Below are 18579 nucleotides of genomic sequence, written 5' to 3' on the forward strand. Positions count from 1 at the left end.
TAGTATTAGTAGAAGACTTGAATTAAAATTAGATATTTGGTATTGTATCAAGCAAGCCTCTTCATGGGACACCATTTTGTCAAAGCTGGCCTGGGCAATACAATTATAGCAATGGCAAAGTGTTCTTGGGTTAACCCAGTGGATTCTTAAACAAATTTGCTGTGGTACTCCAGTCAAATAAATGGGGTGTCTCAAGCCTTTCTTCATGTCGAGCCAAGATGTACATCAAATGAGTTGATTCATATATTTGAACATTATTTTATACCAAAGATTTGAACATCATTTTGTACTAAAGACATGCAACTTCAATCTTACAGGTAGGCAGCAGGGCTTTTTCACCTTATTTGGATAGTTTGCTTAAAGAAATATTATAAAATTGAGCACTTATTGCTCCAAATGAATGTAAAAAAATTATTGAATTTAAGGTGAACAAAAACTGATTTTCCTATTTGGTCATTTTAATTTTTTGTTGTGTTTTTTTCCAATTTTGTGACAAGTCGCTATAATTACCCAAGACATTATCACATATGCTCATATTTTGCTGAAAAAGCCCTGCCAAAGATCTTTTTATTGCTTTTGACTTTAAATCCAGACAAAAAAATCCATTTCAGACAACAGCAGTTATTCTTAAGAAACATGTTATACATTTTTTCTCTTAACCAAACATAATTTTACAAGATCTATACAACAATAAAACAAAAACAGCATGCGGAAGAAAGGAAGATTGCAGGAAAGAGAAGTAAAAAAGTTTTTGTGGGCATTATATTCATTTACACTTTATTTTTAAATTTTACATTTATGTACATATGTTTTTGTCTTTATAATATTTCTGTTTATATCAACTTCATTTGCTTTGCAGCTAAACAGTGGTTTACATTGCCGTCACTTCAATTCTGATTGTTCATAATTTATTTATCTACTGATGAAAGCATAATGTGATGCGTTTGGATAAAAAAAATATAAAAAAACACAATGTGTTTGTGTATTTTTTATTCATTGTCAGTGGTCGAAATTAGCACAAGCCCGCAAGCCCTGCACTGGTAAATTGTCTTCCGGGCTTGCTCAAATTCTGAATTTTATATATAAGGGCTTGTTAAAAAATTGGAAGCCAAGCAATAGAATAAGAATTCGGGCTTGTTCATCCAAATGTCTAATCATTGTGTGTATGTACTTCTTTAGACCTTGTGGTTAAGGATAACCCATGGAAGTGCAAGCAATTATTTCCAACAGTCCTTTGTTTTTGCTGAAGGGACAGCGCGCAGAAGAGACAGTGGTTGATACATGGAAGTCAGGGTGCAATACCCTAGCTCTTTTTGAAGAGACCCCTTGGTTCTTTTACGTGCTTGGTGTAAAGCACCGATACACAGGGTACAACTTTCATGGGCTAAACCAGTACTGAGTACACCACTTTTCCAAGCACTACCCTTTAAATGCCTAACGCTTGGTAAGGGAACTACTTGTAACAACTTTTAACATCTTCTGTATGACGCGGTCAGGGGTCAAACCCACGACCTCCCGTACGCGGACGCCTTAACCACTAGGCCTCGGAGACGGCATTTTTACGTTAATTCTTGAAATGTTATTTCATATTTGAGTCAATTTTTTTATACAAAAAAGAATTGTTCCCTGTAAGGCTCTCTATCAAGTAAGGTCATAGACTCAGACAACTTTCTTCACAGGAAATTGCAGGTAAAGACTAAAATCCAGTAAGAACAAATTTTTATCTGTCACAAAGTTGTATACAGTATTCAGGGACATCAACTTAAATTTTGCTTTTTAGCCCCTTATTTCTATAAGTTTTGTGATATCCCACTAATATCATATTTAGTTTTTCTTGGTTGGATGTGTCCAACTGTTATAAAATAAACAAAAGGAAAATAAGCATCACAACCAAATATCAAGATTTGATTTAATCTCTCTTTACTTTTATTCAGACCCCCCCCCCCCCCCACTAAATACAATTTCAAAAATTTTCAAAAACAAAATCGGTTTAGACGTTAGGGATTTGAAGAATCCCGTAAAACATGTCTATTATTTTAGACTAGGAACCACCTTGCCGAAAAAAATATAATCAAAATTTTGTATTTTCCAAATATTTTCTTTAAATTCCATCTATCAATAAGTATGAACGTATGAGATATCTGATGAAATTAGAATCTACCAAATATTTTTGTATTTTACAACAATAACATGTGGAAAACATGTTTAAAAAAACAGTTATACATATTAAGCCGCTGCTTCACTTATTATGATATACTAGTAAAAAATGACAATGAAAAATTATTTAAAATAGAAACTGAAAGTACATTTTCTGAAAATTAACAGTGATGACCAAACCAAACATTATAACAGACCAAAACAGAAGTTTTCGTGGTAAGTCACTCAATTCGAATAGTGCAATAAAGTGCAATCAGTGGGTGTTTATGTATAAGTAAAATTAAGTTACTTAATAAGTTAATAATAATAGTGCAACAAGTTTGAAGATGGATTTGATGTCGACGCAGATTGTATAATGAATAATATTTTAATTTTTACTACAACACTGTAAAGATTCACTGTGATAATGGTTCACTCCATTCAACAACCATAAACTGGTACTGCAAACCACTTAGTGCCACCAAATAATCGCACAAAATATATTTATGTTGGTTAAATGCCACAAAAACTTTTCACATAAGAAAGAGGAGTGGATCAATAACCAATCCAAACCTCCGCGGGGTTTACAATTAATCCATGGCCATCAGTGGTGTTAGAAGAATTTGTTGTTTGCGTTTTATCTTTGTCTTTTTTCGATTTTTTTCCTTTCTTCGTAGTTTCATCTGTTTGTGCGAGAATGTCACTTGGAGTCAATTTTGAGGATTTTGATTTCTTTTTGCTTTTATCTTTTTTAGCAAAGAAATCATCTAAATTGTCGTCCGCCATATTTTTTGAGTCTTTTCTTAAATCACGAACAACTACATAAATATGGCACAAAATATGATTTTCACAAAATAACCATCCTGTTCTCTCGTGTACCGGAAGCGGAAGTAATGGAGCCGGCAATTTATAAATCGTTATCGTTTCAAGGCAATGCCCGTATAAACAACGTACCTCTCATATTATAAGCACTGTCGGAAACGAGAAAAATAACGGTGAAGTGCCTGTTACGGCGTGGGGGTGGGGGAGGCGTTTAATAAAAATGAAGGGCGGCCCTCAAGCCCTCCACTGTCTGTGCGTGGACTACACTAATCTTAAGATGGTTTCAGTCCTGACACGTTTGACGAAGAATGATTGTTTTAACTGCTCAGTTTTACACTGTTGAGTTATAAATCCTTTGTCATGATTAATCACTTGTTTTACAATAATGTTTGTTTTAATACAGTCTTGAAATTTAGTAGCTCTAATTTTGCCTAGTTGGCTGTAGGAACTCAGTTGGTAGTGCTGGCACCAAACCCTTGGTCACCCTATCATATATAAAAAGATCAACCTGCTGTCTGTTCGTCGTTCTTGTAGAGTAGGAAGTTTCAAAGATTGTAGCATATTCAACACACAAACCTCTTCTATGGACTTTCCCGGTTATAAAACGGGCTGCCTGGCACTGAACTTTATAATGTTTTAGAATGTCCTGTTTTAGATATGGGTCCCAAATACAAGCACCATTATCAACGATAGACCTAACTAGTGCCAGATATGCTGATTTTCTACAATCCTCTGGGCAGTGTCAAGAGTTTCTTCTTAGGAGTGCCATAGTTGATTTTGTTTTTTTAGTTTTATCTTAGTAATATGGGTTGACCATGTCAAGTTCTCGGAGATGGTCCAAGGTACGGGTTTTAAGTAACTTGTTGTAATATATGTCCGCATGGTGTGTAAAAATGTGGGGTTTTGTTGTTGACACTCATTATATATGTATCATTTTCTAGCATTAAATTTCATTCCCCATTTTTCAGCCCATCGTTCAAGTTCTTGAAGGTCATTCTGAAGTGTGTCGTAGTCTTTCTGATTTCGAATTTTCCGATATAGCAGGCAATCGTCTGCAAGAGGCGCACTTGTGACTTTACTGATAATGGCAGGTCGTTTGTATAGCATAGGAAAACGAATGGACCCAATACAGTTCCTTGGGGTACACCGGAGTCCACTGTGGCTTTCTGGGAGCATTCACCCTCTACAACAACCTGCATGTGTCTCTGTATCAAAAAGAATTTCAACCAATTGAAGATAGATCCTTTGACACCAAAGCTTTCTAATTTACAGAGTAGTTCTTGGTGCGGGACTGTATCGAACGCCTTAGAAAAATCAAGTATGATGACTGTCTGGTGACCTTCGTCATTGACGGTAAGGAGGTCTTTTAGCGTTACTAAGAGTTGAGTTTCACATGAATATTCTGAGAGGAAATCGTGATTCAAGTTTGTTAAAATTTTATTCCTTTCCATATGATTAAGCAGGTGTTTGCGAATGATATGTTCAAGTGTCTTACATTAGATTGACGTGAGAGACACAGGCCTATAGTTTTCAGCAAGGCGAACGTCTCCCTTCTTGTACACATGTGATATGTTCGCATTTACCCAGTCGCTTGGTAGCACGCTGCTGGTAGTTGATACATGTAGTTGGAAGATTGAAAATATGCTAGGAGCAAGCTGGCTTGCACAGCTCTTAAGTATAACGTTTGAGATCTTATCTGGACCCATAGCTTAAGATGTGTTCTAACAAATGTTAAATGTTATTTTTAACAGAATCAATTAATTTCATGAAATAATAAATACATTTGAACGCAGGAACAAGTTACGCTGACAGTCCTCGATACTCTGCTCGTGCATCATTTCAAGATTACGTTGACCGTATCTATACGCCGATCGACTGAACTCTAACAGCAGGAGGAAAATCTGACAATTGGAAGAGGTCCAACTATAGCAGCTGGGTTCGGCGCTGGCGACCACAAAAACACCAGCAACACTAGCCATATGATATTCAACCTCGGTTGTGACCCTCTACAGCAAAGAAGGTCAGACAACAAACTGGGAACATGTTGGTGAACAGGATCACCCACATCGACTTCCCTAATGACATATTCCTACAACTAAATGCGCCCACGAACGTAACCACACCATGCGATACATGGGCAGATGTACATCGCAGCTCCTACTTCGCAGTTTGTTTTCGTTTGTGTAATCAGCTGCCAGAGAGCGCCGCTACAGCTCAAACATTGGACGCCACCAAGGATGGGCTGGTGGGCCGCTACTCTGGGAGTAGGATTGTTATTGGTCCCAGATTTGATATACGGTTGATAAACATATTTTGATAACAGATCTATGTCTATTCAGTATATGGGAAAATAACATTGATTACTTGATGAACACATAGTTAATTACAGTCTTCATCTTTATTGAGGCATATGCAACAATCAAACAAAAACAATAAAAATATAACAACTGACATATAGGGGTTGAAATGTATTAAATATGGCAATTAAAGCATTTCAAGGGGGGGGGGGGGGTGTTAAGTCTTCAAAATATAAGGGTTGAAAAGTCCAAACCGGTGACACGATGACGATGATGATGATGATGATGACCAAACGATTTCTTCAGGACGCCCGGAACGAGACGATAAATATGACGAAAAGTCGATTCGGTAATTAAAATGCAGAGCGACGCTGCCGGAAACGATGGCTGACAAATGGTTTCAAAAATAAAAAATAAAAACAACGTTTCAATCCAGCAGTTAAAGAAAGTCGCTGATAAAAAGATAATATCTTAACCGGAAACGAATAGAATGTTTTGTTACTGCAATAAAGATGCATATTTATTGACATTCGTATGATTTTAAATTTCAAAACGAAGTACCCGTGCAAAAGTATGAAAAGTTACTCGGAAGTGATATTTCACTGAAATTATTATCATTCAAGGGGTTGTAATGTGAGAAGTTTCCAAGTGAATGTTTCTATATGTCAATATCAAAGACGAAATATGAATATAATGAATTCACCAGAATTCATACTATGGTATTAAAATGTTGCCAACGATTCCTGGTGAGGACCTCATTACCCCCCACCCCCCCCCCCACCCCCACCCTTACCCCATTTAAACTGTATTTTTTTCAGTTATGTGGTATGCAGCACATGTCGGAAGTTCTAACCATCTGTAAACCCAAATTCTCGATCTGTGTGGACATGAACTTGTCACCATAAACTGAAGAAAACAATGCTTCAACTTGATCATGTCAACATGAACTAGCAGATACAACTGCTAGCTGTAGAAGGTAAGTAGGTAAAAAGTCATATTGATTATCATAATCAATTTGAATAAAAGACTTCTGTCTTCATTGTAAAGTTACAGGCCCCATTTTATCATGGAGTATAAGAGAGAATTTTTAGTAGCTTATTGAAATACACTTTTAATCTCAACAGTCAATTGTTTAAAAAATATCACAATTCTAAGGGTTAAATCAATGTAAATACAATTGTACATATAAAGTAGTTGATAAGATCGGGTTCAAATTAATGTGTGACAATTTCACTAAAAAATGCACACCCCAAAAAAGGGAATAGTAATTGAATTGTAGAAAGTCTGAACAATTGCAAAACTGAACAACTGTTTTGAATGGAAACAAAATAAGGATTTTTTTTTTTCCCTTTTATAATTAAATTTCAGGGTTCTGGAAGTACTAATATAAATGAACATGGGAACAACATAAATCACTCCTGAGCACAGAAGCCTGGTCAACATGAACAAGTGAACAGCATGAACCACTCCTGAGCACAGAAGCCTGGTCAACATGAACAGTTGCCATGACTCATGAAACAAAAGTAAGTAAATAGTTAATCTGAGTGATGCTTTGACAGTGAAAAAATAATCATTCCACCCCACACCTTTCGCCACCACCACCAACCTCCTCCTCCTCCCCCCTCCTCCTCCTCCTCCCCCCCTCCTCCTCCTCCTCCCCCCCTCCTCCTCCTCCTCCTCCCTACAGCATCAAATGACAGGATCATCTTCTTTGGATGTTGATTATATAATCACATGAAGTTTTGTATAAATCATGTCAGTCATTTTATACAAAATGTCTCCCCCCCCCCCCCCTTCGTAATTTAAACAAGTCCTGCAAAAACGTTTGGCCAATAATTTAAGATGTTCACATGATGCCATATCGCTCTTAAGTCACTTGAGAGTTATCTCCCTTTAATTATAGAAATTACCTAAAATTGGTCTTGTATGCTCCAAAACTTTAGACTTATTTTCACAAAATGGTATATGTACCCAACTGTCATCAATCCATTCTCATCAATCTTACATTTATTCTCACTATCTCTGTTTTCATCCATGATCCTTTGTTCACTATTTCTCTTTATTTGTTGCCTAATTTATCATGTTATTACATTGTGTCAATGACCACTAACCAAACTCACATGCACCTAGGCTGGGAATCGAAACCAGGTCACCTTGGTGAGAAGCAAGTGCATTTTTGCAGATTTTGCAGATTTAGCTTGTCCATGCTATTTTTCTATTTTGCTAAGTTATTTTTCACTTTACCACTTAGCATATCGCTCAATGGGTTTTAATGTATGATTTACTCAGCCCGGCAAGATATAATAGAAACCTGACCCCCCTCAAAAGAAAGTTTACCTAGTGTTCAAGATAATAAAACCATAGAAGCCTGATATCCCCCAACAACAATTTACCCAGCCCTTCAAGTTATAATAGAAACCTGACCCCCCATCAACAGTTTACTAAGTCATACAAGATAGTAAAATCATAGAAGTCTGATCACCCAACAACAGTTTACAAAGTTCTTCAAGATAGTAAAATTATAGAAGTCTGACCCCCAACAACAGTTTACTAAGTCCTTCAAGATATGATAGAAACCTGACCCCCCCCCCCTCCCCCCTCAACAACAGTTTACTTTAAAGTCCTTCAAGATATAATAGAAACCTGACCTTAACCTCCCTCAACAACAGTTTACTAAGTCCTTCAAGATAGTAAAATCATAGAAGTCTGATCCCCCCTCAACAACAGTTATCTAAGTCCTTCAAGATAGTAAAATCATAGAAGTCTGATCCCCCCTCAACAACAGTTATCTAAGTCCTTCAAGATAGTAAAATCATAGAAGTCTGATATCCCCCTCAACAACAGTTATCTAAGTACTTCAAGATAGTAAAATCATAGAAGTCCGATCACCCAACAACAGTTAACTAAGTTCTTCAAGATATAATAGAAACCTGACCTCACCCCCACCCACCCTCAACAACAGTTTACTAAGTCCTTCAAGTTAATAAAATCATAGAAGTCTGATATCCCCCAACCCCCTTCAACAACAGTTTACTAAGTCCTTCAAGATATAATAGAAACCTGACCCCACCCCTCAACAACAGTTTACTAAGTCCTTCAAGATAGTAAAATCATAGAAGTCTGATCCACAACAACTGTTAACTAAGTTCTTCAAGATATAATAGAAACCTGACCCCCAACCCCCTTCAACAACAGTTTACTAAGTCCTTCAAGATAGTAAAATCATAGAAGTCTGATCCACAACAACTGTTAACTAAGTTCTTCAAGATATAATAGAAACCTGACCCCCAACCCCCTTCAACAACAGTTTACTAAGTCCTTCAAGATAGTAAAATCATAGAAGTCTGATCCACAACAACTGTTAACTAAGTTCTTCAAGATATAATAGAAACCTGACCCCCAACCCCCTTCAACAACAGTTTACTAAGTCCTTCAAGATTAAATAGAAACCTGACCTCCCCCTCCCTCAACAACAGTTTACTTAGTCCTTCAAGATATAATAGAAACCTGACCTCACCCCCCCCCACCCCACCCCCTAAAGAACAGTTTACTAAGTCCTTCAAGATAGTAAAATCATAGAAGTCTGATCACCCAACAACAGTTAACTAAGTTCTTCAAGATATAATAGAAACCTGACCTCACCCCACCCACCCTAAACAACAGTTTACTAAGTCCTTTAAGTTAATAAAATCATAGGAGCCTGATATCCCCCCAAAAGAATTTACTCAGTCCTTCAAGATATAATAGAAACCTGACCCCCAACCCCCCTCAACAACAATTTACTAAGTCCTTCAAGATATAATAGAAACCTGACCTCACCCCACCCCACCCCCTAAACAACAGTTATCTAAGTACTTCAAGATAGTAAAATCATAGAAGTCTGATCACCCAACAACAGTTAACTAAGTTCTTCAAGATATAATAGAAACCTGACCTCACCCCACCCACCCTAAACAACAGTTTACTAAGTCCTTTAAGTTAATAAAATCATAGGAGCCTGATATCCCCCCAAAAGAATTTACTCAGTCCTTCAAGATATAATAGAAACCTGACCCCCAACCCCCCTCAACAACAATTTACTAAGTCCTTCAAGATATAATAGAAACCTGACCTCACCCCACCCCACCCCCTAAACAACAGTTTACTAGGTCCTTCAAGATAGTAAAATCATAGAAGTCTGATCCCCCCTCAACAACAGTTATCTAAGTACTTCAAGATAGTAAAATCATAGAAGTCTGATCACCCAACAACAGTTAACTAAGTTCTTCAAGATATAATAGAAACCTGACCTCACCCCCACCCACCCTAAGCAACAGTTTACTAAGTCCTTTAAGTTAATAAAATCATAGAAGCCTGATATTCCCCCAAAACAATTTACTCAGTCCTTCAAGTGTAATAGAAACCTGACCCCCAACCCCCTTCAACAACAGTTTACTAAGTCCTTCAAGATATAATAGAAACCTGACCTCCCCCTCCCTCAACAACAGTTTACTTAGTCCTTCAAGATATAATAGAATCCTGACCTCACCCCCCACCCCACCCCCTAAAGAACAGTTTACTAAGTCCTTCAAGATAGTAAAATCATAGAAGTCTGATATCCCCCTCAACAACAGTTATCTAAGTACTTCAAGATAGTAAAATCATAGAAGTCTGATATCCCCCTCAACAACAGTTATCTAAGTACTTCAAGATAGTAAAATCATAGAAGTCTGATCACCCAACAACAGTTAACTAAGTTCTTCAAGATATAATAGAAACCTGACCTCACCCCCACCCACCCTAAGCAACAGTTTACTAAGTCCTTTAAGTTAATAAAATCATAGGAGCCTGATATCCCCCCAAAAGAATTTACTCAGTCCTTCAAGATATAATAGAAACCTGACCCACAACCCCCTTCAACAACAGTTTACTAAGTCCTTCAAGATATAATAGAAACCTGATCTCCCCCTCCCTCAACAACAGTTTACTTAGTCCTTCAAGATATAATAGAAACCTGACCTCACCCCACCCCACCCTCTAAACAACAGTTTACTAAGTCCTTCAAGATAGTAAAATCATAGAAGTCTGATCCCCAACAACAATTTACTAAGTCCTTCAAGATATAATAGAAACCTGACCCCCCCCCCCCTCCCTCAACTACAGTTTACTTTAGTCCTTCAAGATATAATAGAAACCTGACCCCCCCCCCCCCCCCGCCCTCCCTCAACAACAGTTTACTAAGTCCTTCAAGATATAATAGAAACCTGACCCCCCCCCCCCCCCCCCAACAACAATTTACTCAGTCCTTTAAGATTTAATAGAAACCTGACCCCCAACCCCCCTCAACAACAGTTTACTTAGTCCTTCAAGATATAATAGAAACCTGACCCCACCCCCTCCCCTCGAAAACAGTTTACTAAGTCCTTCAAGATAATAATATCATAGATCATCCCAACAAGAATTTACTCAGTTCTTCAACATCATAATAACCATACACACCAGATCTGCAACCCCCAACAAGAATTTACTCAGTTCTTCAACATCATAATAACCATACACACGAGATCTGCAACCCCCAACAGCAATTTACTCAGTCCTTCAAGAATAATTATAGTTACTATATGAACCTGACCTCAAAATAAAATCTGATCCTCCCAACAATAATTTACACATTCCTTAAAGATATTACCATAGAAACCTGTTCCCCCCCCCAACAGCAATTAAATCAGTCCTTCAAATAAGTCCATTGGAATCTGATGCACCCACACCCCTAGACAGCAATTTACTCAGTCCTTCAAGATATAACCATTGGAATCTAATGCCTGCAAACAACAATTTAACCAATCTTTCAATATATCATATAATTGTATGAACCTGAACATTTCTTTCATTACTTCAAGATCATAGTAACCATTGGAACCTGACCACCCAACATCAATTTCCTCAGTCCTTCAAGATATAACCAGAGCTTGATGCCCTCCATCAACAATAAATCAGCCCTTCTCAGATATAACCAAAAGAGCTTGATAACCTAATAGAAACCTAATGCCAACAAACAATAATTTTACCCAGTCTTTCAAAAAACTTACTTGCTGTAGGAACCTGATCCCACCAACAAAATTTTACTCAGTCATCCAAGATATAACCTAAGGAACCTCATGCCCACTGACAACTATTTACTCAGTCCTTTAGTTTCATACTAACTATAGAAATCTGATGCATGCAAGCAACAATTTACTCAGTCCTCCAAGATCATAAAACAATAGGAACCCAATCACCCCCAAAATGATTTACTTGGTTAAACATATAGCCATATGAACCTGAATTCCCAAACAACAGTTTTCTTGTCCTTCAAGATAATAATTTCCATTATAAGGAACCTGGTTCCCCCAACATCAATTGACTCAGTCCTTCAAGATAATAATTTCCATAGGAACATGATTCCCCCAACATAAATTGACTCAGTCCATCAAGATCATATTTTTCATAGGAACATGATTACCCCAATAACAATTAACTCAGTCTTTCAATATATAACCATTGGAACCTGATGCCCACAATTTACTGATCCTTCAAGAGCATAATAATCATAGGAATTGAACACCCAAACAACAATTTACTCTGTCCTTATAAGATCTTTATAACCATATAAATCAGATACCCCAAAAACAATTCACCTAGTCCTTCAATAGGATAGTAACTATAGGAACCTGATCCCCCAACTGCAATTTACTCATTCCTTCAAGATAAAACCTTAGCTTAATGCCCACCAACAACAATTTACTCAGTCCTCCAAGATAAAACCTTAGCTTGATGCCGACCAACAACAATTTACTCAGTCCTCCAAGATAAAACCTTAGCTTGATGCCCACCAACAACAATTTACTCAGTCCTCCAAGATAAAACCTTAGCCTGATGCCCACCAACAACAATTTACTCAGTCCTCCAAGATAAAACCTTAGCTTGATGCCCACCAACAACAATTTACTCAGTCCTCCAAGATAAAACCTTAGCCTGATGACCCACAGCAACAATTTTACTCAGTCCCTCAAGACCATAATAACCATAAGAACCTGTTCCCTCCAAATGCAATTGACTCAGTCCTTCAAGATAACACCAAAGGAACATGATTTCCACTAACAGCAATTTATTCACTCCCCCAAGATCATAATAGCCATAACCATCATTAAAATCATAGGAACCTGTAACCCCAACAACAATTACCCCAGTCCTTCAAGATCATAAAATACATAGGAACCTGATCCCCTTAAAAACAGTTTACTCAGTTTTTCAATATGTAACCTGATTCCCGCAAATAACAATTCACTCAATTCTTCAATATCATAAACTATAGGAATGAATCCCCCTATCAACTACTTATTCTGTCCTTCATGGCATAATAACCATATGAATTAGATACACCCAACTGCAATTTACTCAGTCCTTCAAGGTATAACCTTATGAACCTTATCCCCAAACCACAATTTACTCTGTCTTTCAAGACCATAAGAACCTGTTCTCCCAAACTGCAATTGACCTCATTCTTTAAGATATAATTAATGGAACCTGATGCTCCTTACAACAATTTACTCAGCCCTTCTAGACCATGAAAAACATAGGAACCTGATGCCCCCTAATAACAATTAACTCAGCCTTTCAAGACCATGAAAAACATAGAAACCTGACCCCTCCGACAACAATTTACTCAGTCTTTCTAGATCATAAACACCATAATTTTATGAACCAGCACCACCACCATCAAAAAAATACTCAGATTTTCAAGACCAGAGTTACTCTAGGAACCTAATCACCCAACAACAATTACTCAGTCCTTCAAGATATAACTAAAGAAACCTGCTGCCTGCCAACAACAATTACCCCAGTCCTTCAATATCATAAAACACATAGGAACCCGATCCCTACAATAACAATTTACCCAATACTTAAAAATCATAAAAACCATAAGAACCTGATCCCCCAGCAAAAACAATACTCAAGACCTTCAAGATCATAATTGCTAAAGGAACCTAACCCCCAAACAGCAATTTATTCAAACCATCAAGATCTAATTATATGAACCTGATGCCTCATACCCAGTTCTTTATGTCATAATAATCAATAATCATAGGAAACAACAATTTCTCAGTCCTTCAAGATATAACTGTAGGAACCTGTTGCCTGCCAACAACAATTTACTCAGTCCTTCAAGACCATAAAAACCATAGGAACTGGATCCCCAAACAACAATTTCTCAGTCCTTCAAGATATAACTGTAGGAACCTGTTGCCTGCCAACAACAATTTACTCAGTCCTTCAAGACCATAAAAACCATAGGAACTGGATCCCCTAACAACAATTTCTCAGTCCTTCAAGATATAACTGTAGGAACCTGTTGCCTGCCAACAACAATTTACTCAGTCCTTCAAGACCATAAAAACCATAGGAACTGGATCCCCAAACAACAATTTCTCAGTCCTTCAAGATATAACTGTAGGAACCTGTTGCCTGCCAACAACAATTTACTCAGTCCTTCAAGACCATAAAAACCATAGGAACTGGATCCCCAAACAACAATTTCTCAGTCCTTCAAGATATAACTGTAGGAACCTGTTGCCTGCCAACAACAATTTACTCAGCCTTTCAAGATCATAAAAAAAACAGGGACCTCAGATCCCTCCAGCAAGAATTCAAGACCATGAAAAAACATATGAACCAGATCCCCCTCCAACAGAGATTACCTCTGACCTTCAAGATCATAGTTACTATAGGAACCTAAATCCCCCAACAGCAATTTATTGACAGACCTTCAAGATCTAACCATATGAGCCTGATGCCTCATACCAACAATTTACTCAGTTCTTTAATACCGTAATATTCATCGGTCCCTGATGCCAGCAAACAACAAAAACAAAGTATTTCTACCTTATGAGATGATAGTAGAAACAGTTAATCTTTTAGCACTCACCAATCTTTTAATATTTTTTGCTATCAGTTATTAATATTTTCCATAAATGCATTATTTAGTAAGAAGTTAAAGGTTTACCACTCAAAATCTATGTTTGTTATACATGTGTATGTATTGATTTTGAACAGGATTGTCACTTTAAGCTCATCATTTTATTTTTCTGTTGTATCTACACTTTAGCTGGTCAATGTTTTAAATTAAAGATGTGCAGTTATTGTCACAGCCTTAGTGTCACCATCAATGTTGTGCCAAGCCTTTTACCTTAGCTATAGATCTCTCAAAAAAACTTAATATATTCAAACGAAACTTTGTAAAAATGTTGTAAGATAAAAAATGCACATATACCGCAAGTTCCATATCTACAGGTTTAAAAATTGTCTTGTAATGTCCCTTGATTTTTTGTACATGCACAAACTTTATTTCGACCATAACTTTATAACCATTCATAATATTTACATGAAACTTTGTGCACATTTAACTTCATACAACACACACTTGTACAGCAAGGCCCATTACTCTGGATTTAATTATTGAATTAACCCCCTTGGAATTTTGAAAAAAAGTGAAGCAAAAACCTGAACATGGCCATTATTTGAAGTTTATTAAAGATAAACTCATGAAACATTGATCATGTTTCAAGTAACAAAATGCACATGTGTAGCAAGACCAATAACCTTGGCTTTAATAATTATTGAGTTATCCACCTTGGAAGTTTGAAAAAGTGATGCAAAACCTGAACATGGTCATGACCTTAAGTTTATAAAGAGATACACATGAAACATTGATCACATGTTACAAGTGACAAAATGCACATGTGTAGCAAAACCTATAGCCATAGCTAATAATTGCCAAGTTAAGCCCCTTGATAGATTGAAAAAAAGTGATGCAAAAACTTCACTAAGGCAAAACGAAATAACCAGGGCATTAACATGAAACATCGTATTGATATTACCAGTAGGAAATGTTGAGTTATGCCCTTTATTGACTAAAAAACAGACAAGCATTTTATCTTTGAGGTACTCTTGTTACCTCTTTTTGCAGACAGCAATGGTCTCATATATAGATTCGTGTATCTATTTTGTAACTACCTTAGTTTGTTTTTGTGCCCCCGAAGGTGGCCATATTAAAATCGCACCGTCTGTCCGTCCGTCCGTCCGTCCGTCCGTCCGTCCGTCCGTCCGGCTCTGTAACTTCCCCTTGTATGGACAGATTTTAAAATAACTTGCCACATGTGTTCCACATACCAAGACGACGTGTGGCGTGCAAGACTCGTGTCCCTACCTCAAAGGTCAAGGTCACACTTAGTGTTTATTCACAATGGAGTGCTGCATATAAGGACATAGAGTATAGGTTGTCGTGTCCGGCCTGTAACTTTCCCTTGTATGGACAGATTTTAAAATAACTTGCCACATGTGTTCCAAATACCAAGACGACGTGTCGCGTGCAAGACCCGTGTCTCTACCTCAAAGGTCAAGGTCACACTTAGTGTTTATTCACAATGGAGTGCTGCATATAATGAAATAGAGTATAGGTTGTCGTGTCCGGGCTGTAACTTTCTCTTGTATGGACAGATTTTAAAATAACTTGCCACATGTGTACCACATACCAAGACGAAGTGCCGCGTGCAAGATCCGTGTCCCTACCTCAAAGGTCAAGGTCACACTTAGTGTTTATTCACAATGGAGTGCTGCATATAAGGACATAGAGTATAGGTTGTTGTGTCCGGGCTGTAACTTTCTCTTGTATGGACAGATTTTAAAATAACTTGCCACATGTGTTCCACATACCAAGACGACGTGTCGCGTGCAAGACCCGTGTCCCTACCTCAAAGGTCAAGGTCACACTTAGTGTTTATTCACAATGGAGTGCTGCATATAAGGACATAACAGTATAGGTTGTCATGTCCGGGCTGTAACTTTCTCTTGTATGGACAGATTTTAAAAAAAAATTGCCACATGTGTTCCACATACCAAGACGACGTGTCGCGTGCAAGACCCGTGTCCCTACCTCAAAGGTCAAGGTCACACTTAGTGTTTATTCACAATGGAGTGCTGCATATAAGGACATAGAGTATAGGTTGTCGTGTCCGGGCTGTAACTTTCCCTTGTATGGACAGATTTTAAAATAACTTACCAAATGTGTTCCACATACCAAGACGACGTGTCGCGTGCAAGACCTGTGTCCCTACCACAAAGGTCAAGGTCACACTTAGTGTTTATTTACAATGGAGTGCTGCATATAAGGACATAGAGTATAGGTTGTCGTGTCGGGCTGTAACTTTCCCTTGTATGGACAGATTTTAAAATAACTTGCCACATGTGTTCCACATACCAAGACGACGTGTCGTGTGCAAGACCCGTGTCCCTACCTCAAAGGTCAAGGTCACACTTAGTGTTTATTCACAATGGAGTGCTGCATATAAGGACATAGAGTATAGGTTGTCGTGTCCGGGCTGTAACTTTCCCTTGTATGGACAGATTTTAAAATAACTTACCAAATGTGTTCCACATACCAAGACGACGTGTCGCGTGCAAGACCTGTGTCCCTACCACAAAGGTCAAGGTCACACTTAGTGTTTATTTACAATGGAGTGCTGCATATAAGGACATAGAGTATAGGTTGTCGTGTCGGGCTGTAACTTTCCCTTGTATGGACAGATTTTAAAATAACTTGCCACATGTGTTCCACATACCAAGACGACGTGTCGTGTGCAAGACCCGTGTCCCTACCTCAAAGGTCAAGGTCACACTTAGTGTTTATTCACAATGGAGTGCTGCATATAAGGGCATAGAGTATAGGTTGTCGTGTCCGGGCTGTAACTTTCTCTTGTATGGACAGATTTTAAAATAACTTGCCACATGTGTTCCACATACCAAGACGACGTGTCGCGTGCAAGACCCGTGTCCCTACCTCAAAGGTCAAGGTCACACTTAGTGTTTATTCACAATGGAGTGCTGCATATAAGGACATAGAGTATAGGTTGTTGTGTCAGGGCTGTTACTTTCCCTTGTATGGACAGATTTTAAAATCACTTGCTACATGTGTTCCACATACGAAGACGATGTGTTGTGTGCAAGACCCATGTCCATACCTCTAAGGTGAAAGATACACTAAGTGTTTATTCACAATGGAATGCTGATTATAAGGACATAACAGTGTAGGTTGTCAAGTATGGGTGGTATTTTTTATGTTCAGAGGCAATTTAAAATAACTTGCCATATGTATTTGACACGTAAAGGCAAGATCAACTTTTCATGTACTGACCTTGTTCGTAGGTCAATGTCACATTCGGGGGCATTCGTCACATACTGTGACAGCTCTTGTTCTTCATAACTTAAATTTGTTCACAGCTCTTTTAGCTTGAAGCTGCGTTACACTAGGGGTGATAAAGAAGTTTGTGCAGTTTCATCTTTATTTACCCATTGATGGAAGAAGATTAGCATTTTTTTCTTTTGCAAACAATTATAAATATTCATAGATCCCATATGTTGCATATCTGGAAAATAGAAGGATCTACCATTGCATAAATTTTAATGACTAATAACAGAACCAATTCTAATTGCTCTAATTACATGGGTTCAATGTCATAACATCATTTCTTCAAAGAGCATACAGTTTTCCAGTCTGAAATATTAGCTATTTTTTGCATATTTAGAAAACTTAGACATTGAATTGCGAATAGCTGTTACCGTAAGTTTTGTTTAGGACTGAAAATGGGGCTATAGGAAGAAGGGGATTCAGAGATTGTTTTAGATGGTTATTTTACATCATGACAATCTAACTGGGCATTAGGCATGGTTCTCCCAGCCTGAGATAGGTCTGCATGTATTCAAGCTACTTCATCACAACAAGATTTACTCAGCCGGAGAGAGGTCTGCATGGATTCAAGCTACTGGATCACAACAAGATACATCCAGCCGGAGATAGGTCTGCCTGGATTTAAGCTACAGGATCACAACAAGATACATCCAGCCGGAGAGAGGTCTGCCTGGATTCAAGCTACAGGATCACAACAAGATAAACCCAGCCGGAGATATGTCTGCATGGATTCAAGCTACCAGATCACAACAAAATTCACCCAGCCGGAGATAGGTCTGCATTGATTCAAACTTCTGGATCATGAATGTTTACGAGTGCCAAATATTTATAGGAAGCATCACAGAACATAGTTTGCATATTTGATGAGTTGTGTTATTTTAAACCAGTGTTATGTTACCTTAGACTGTATTTGGCTCTTTTTGTGGCAGCCTTGATTTATGTCAAAGTTATTGGTTTTGCTTCAGCTATGATCTATGTATTAAGTTACTTTTAACCAGTGTGTGTGTTTTTTTAGACAGCCATGAACTATGTTTTAAATTATCTTTTTAATACTATGTATAA

The 18579-nt window shown here is 37.7% G+C and overlaps 1 protein-coding gene across 4 annotated transcripts in view; it reads right to left on the reverse strand.

The window, feature by feature from the left end:
* LOC128234524 (protein CDV3 homolog) overlaps positions 1 to 18579 on the reverse strand; it is a 44662-nt gene that overhangs the window by 7747 nt on the left and 18336 nt on the right. The window contains exon 1 of one of the 4 annotated variants that reach the window (XM_052948785.1): positions 2725 to 3012. The exons of 2 other annotated variants lie outside the window; for them this stretch is intronic. In XM_052948785.1, the coding sequence (XP_052804745.1) occupies positions 2725 to 2922 (198 nt within the window). In that variant the 5' untranslated portion in view covers positions 2923 to 3012. Of the gene's footprint in view, positions 1 to 2709; positions 3013 to 18579 lie in introns of those variants that run through there. One more of the 4 variants, XM_052948783.1, reaches the window with a different exon arrangement.

Source organism: Mya arenaria, chromosome 5 (assembly GCF_026914265.1).
Source record: "Mya arenaria isolate MELC-2E11 chromosome 5, ASM2691426v1".
NCBI classification, from domain to species: Eukaryota; Metazoa; Mollusca; class Bivalvia; order Myida; family Myidae; genus Mya; species Mya arenaria.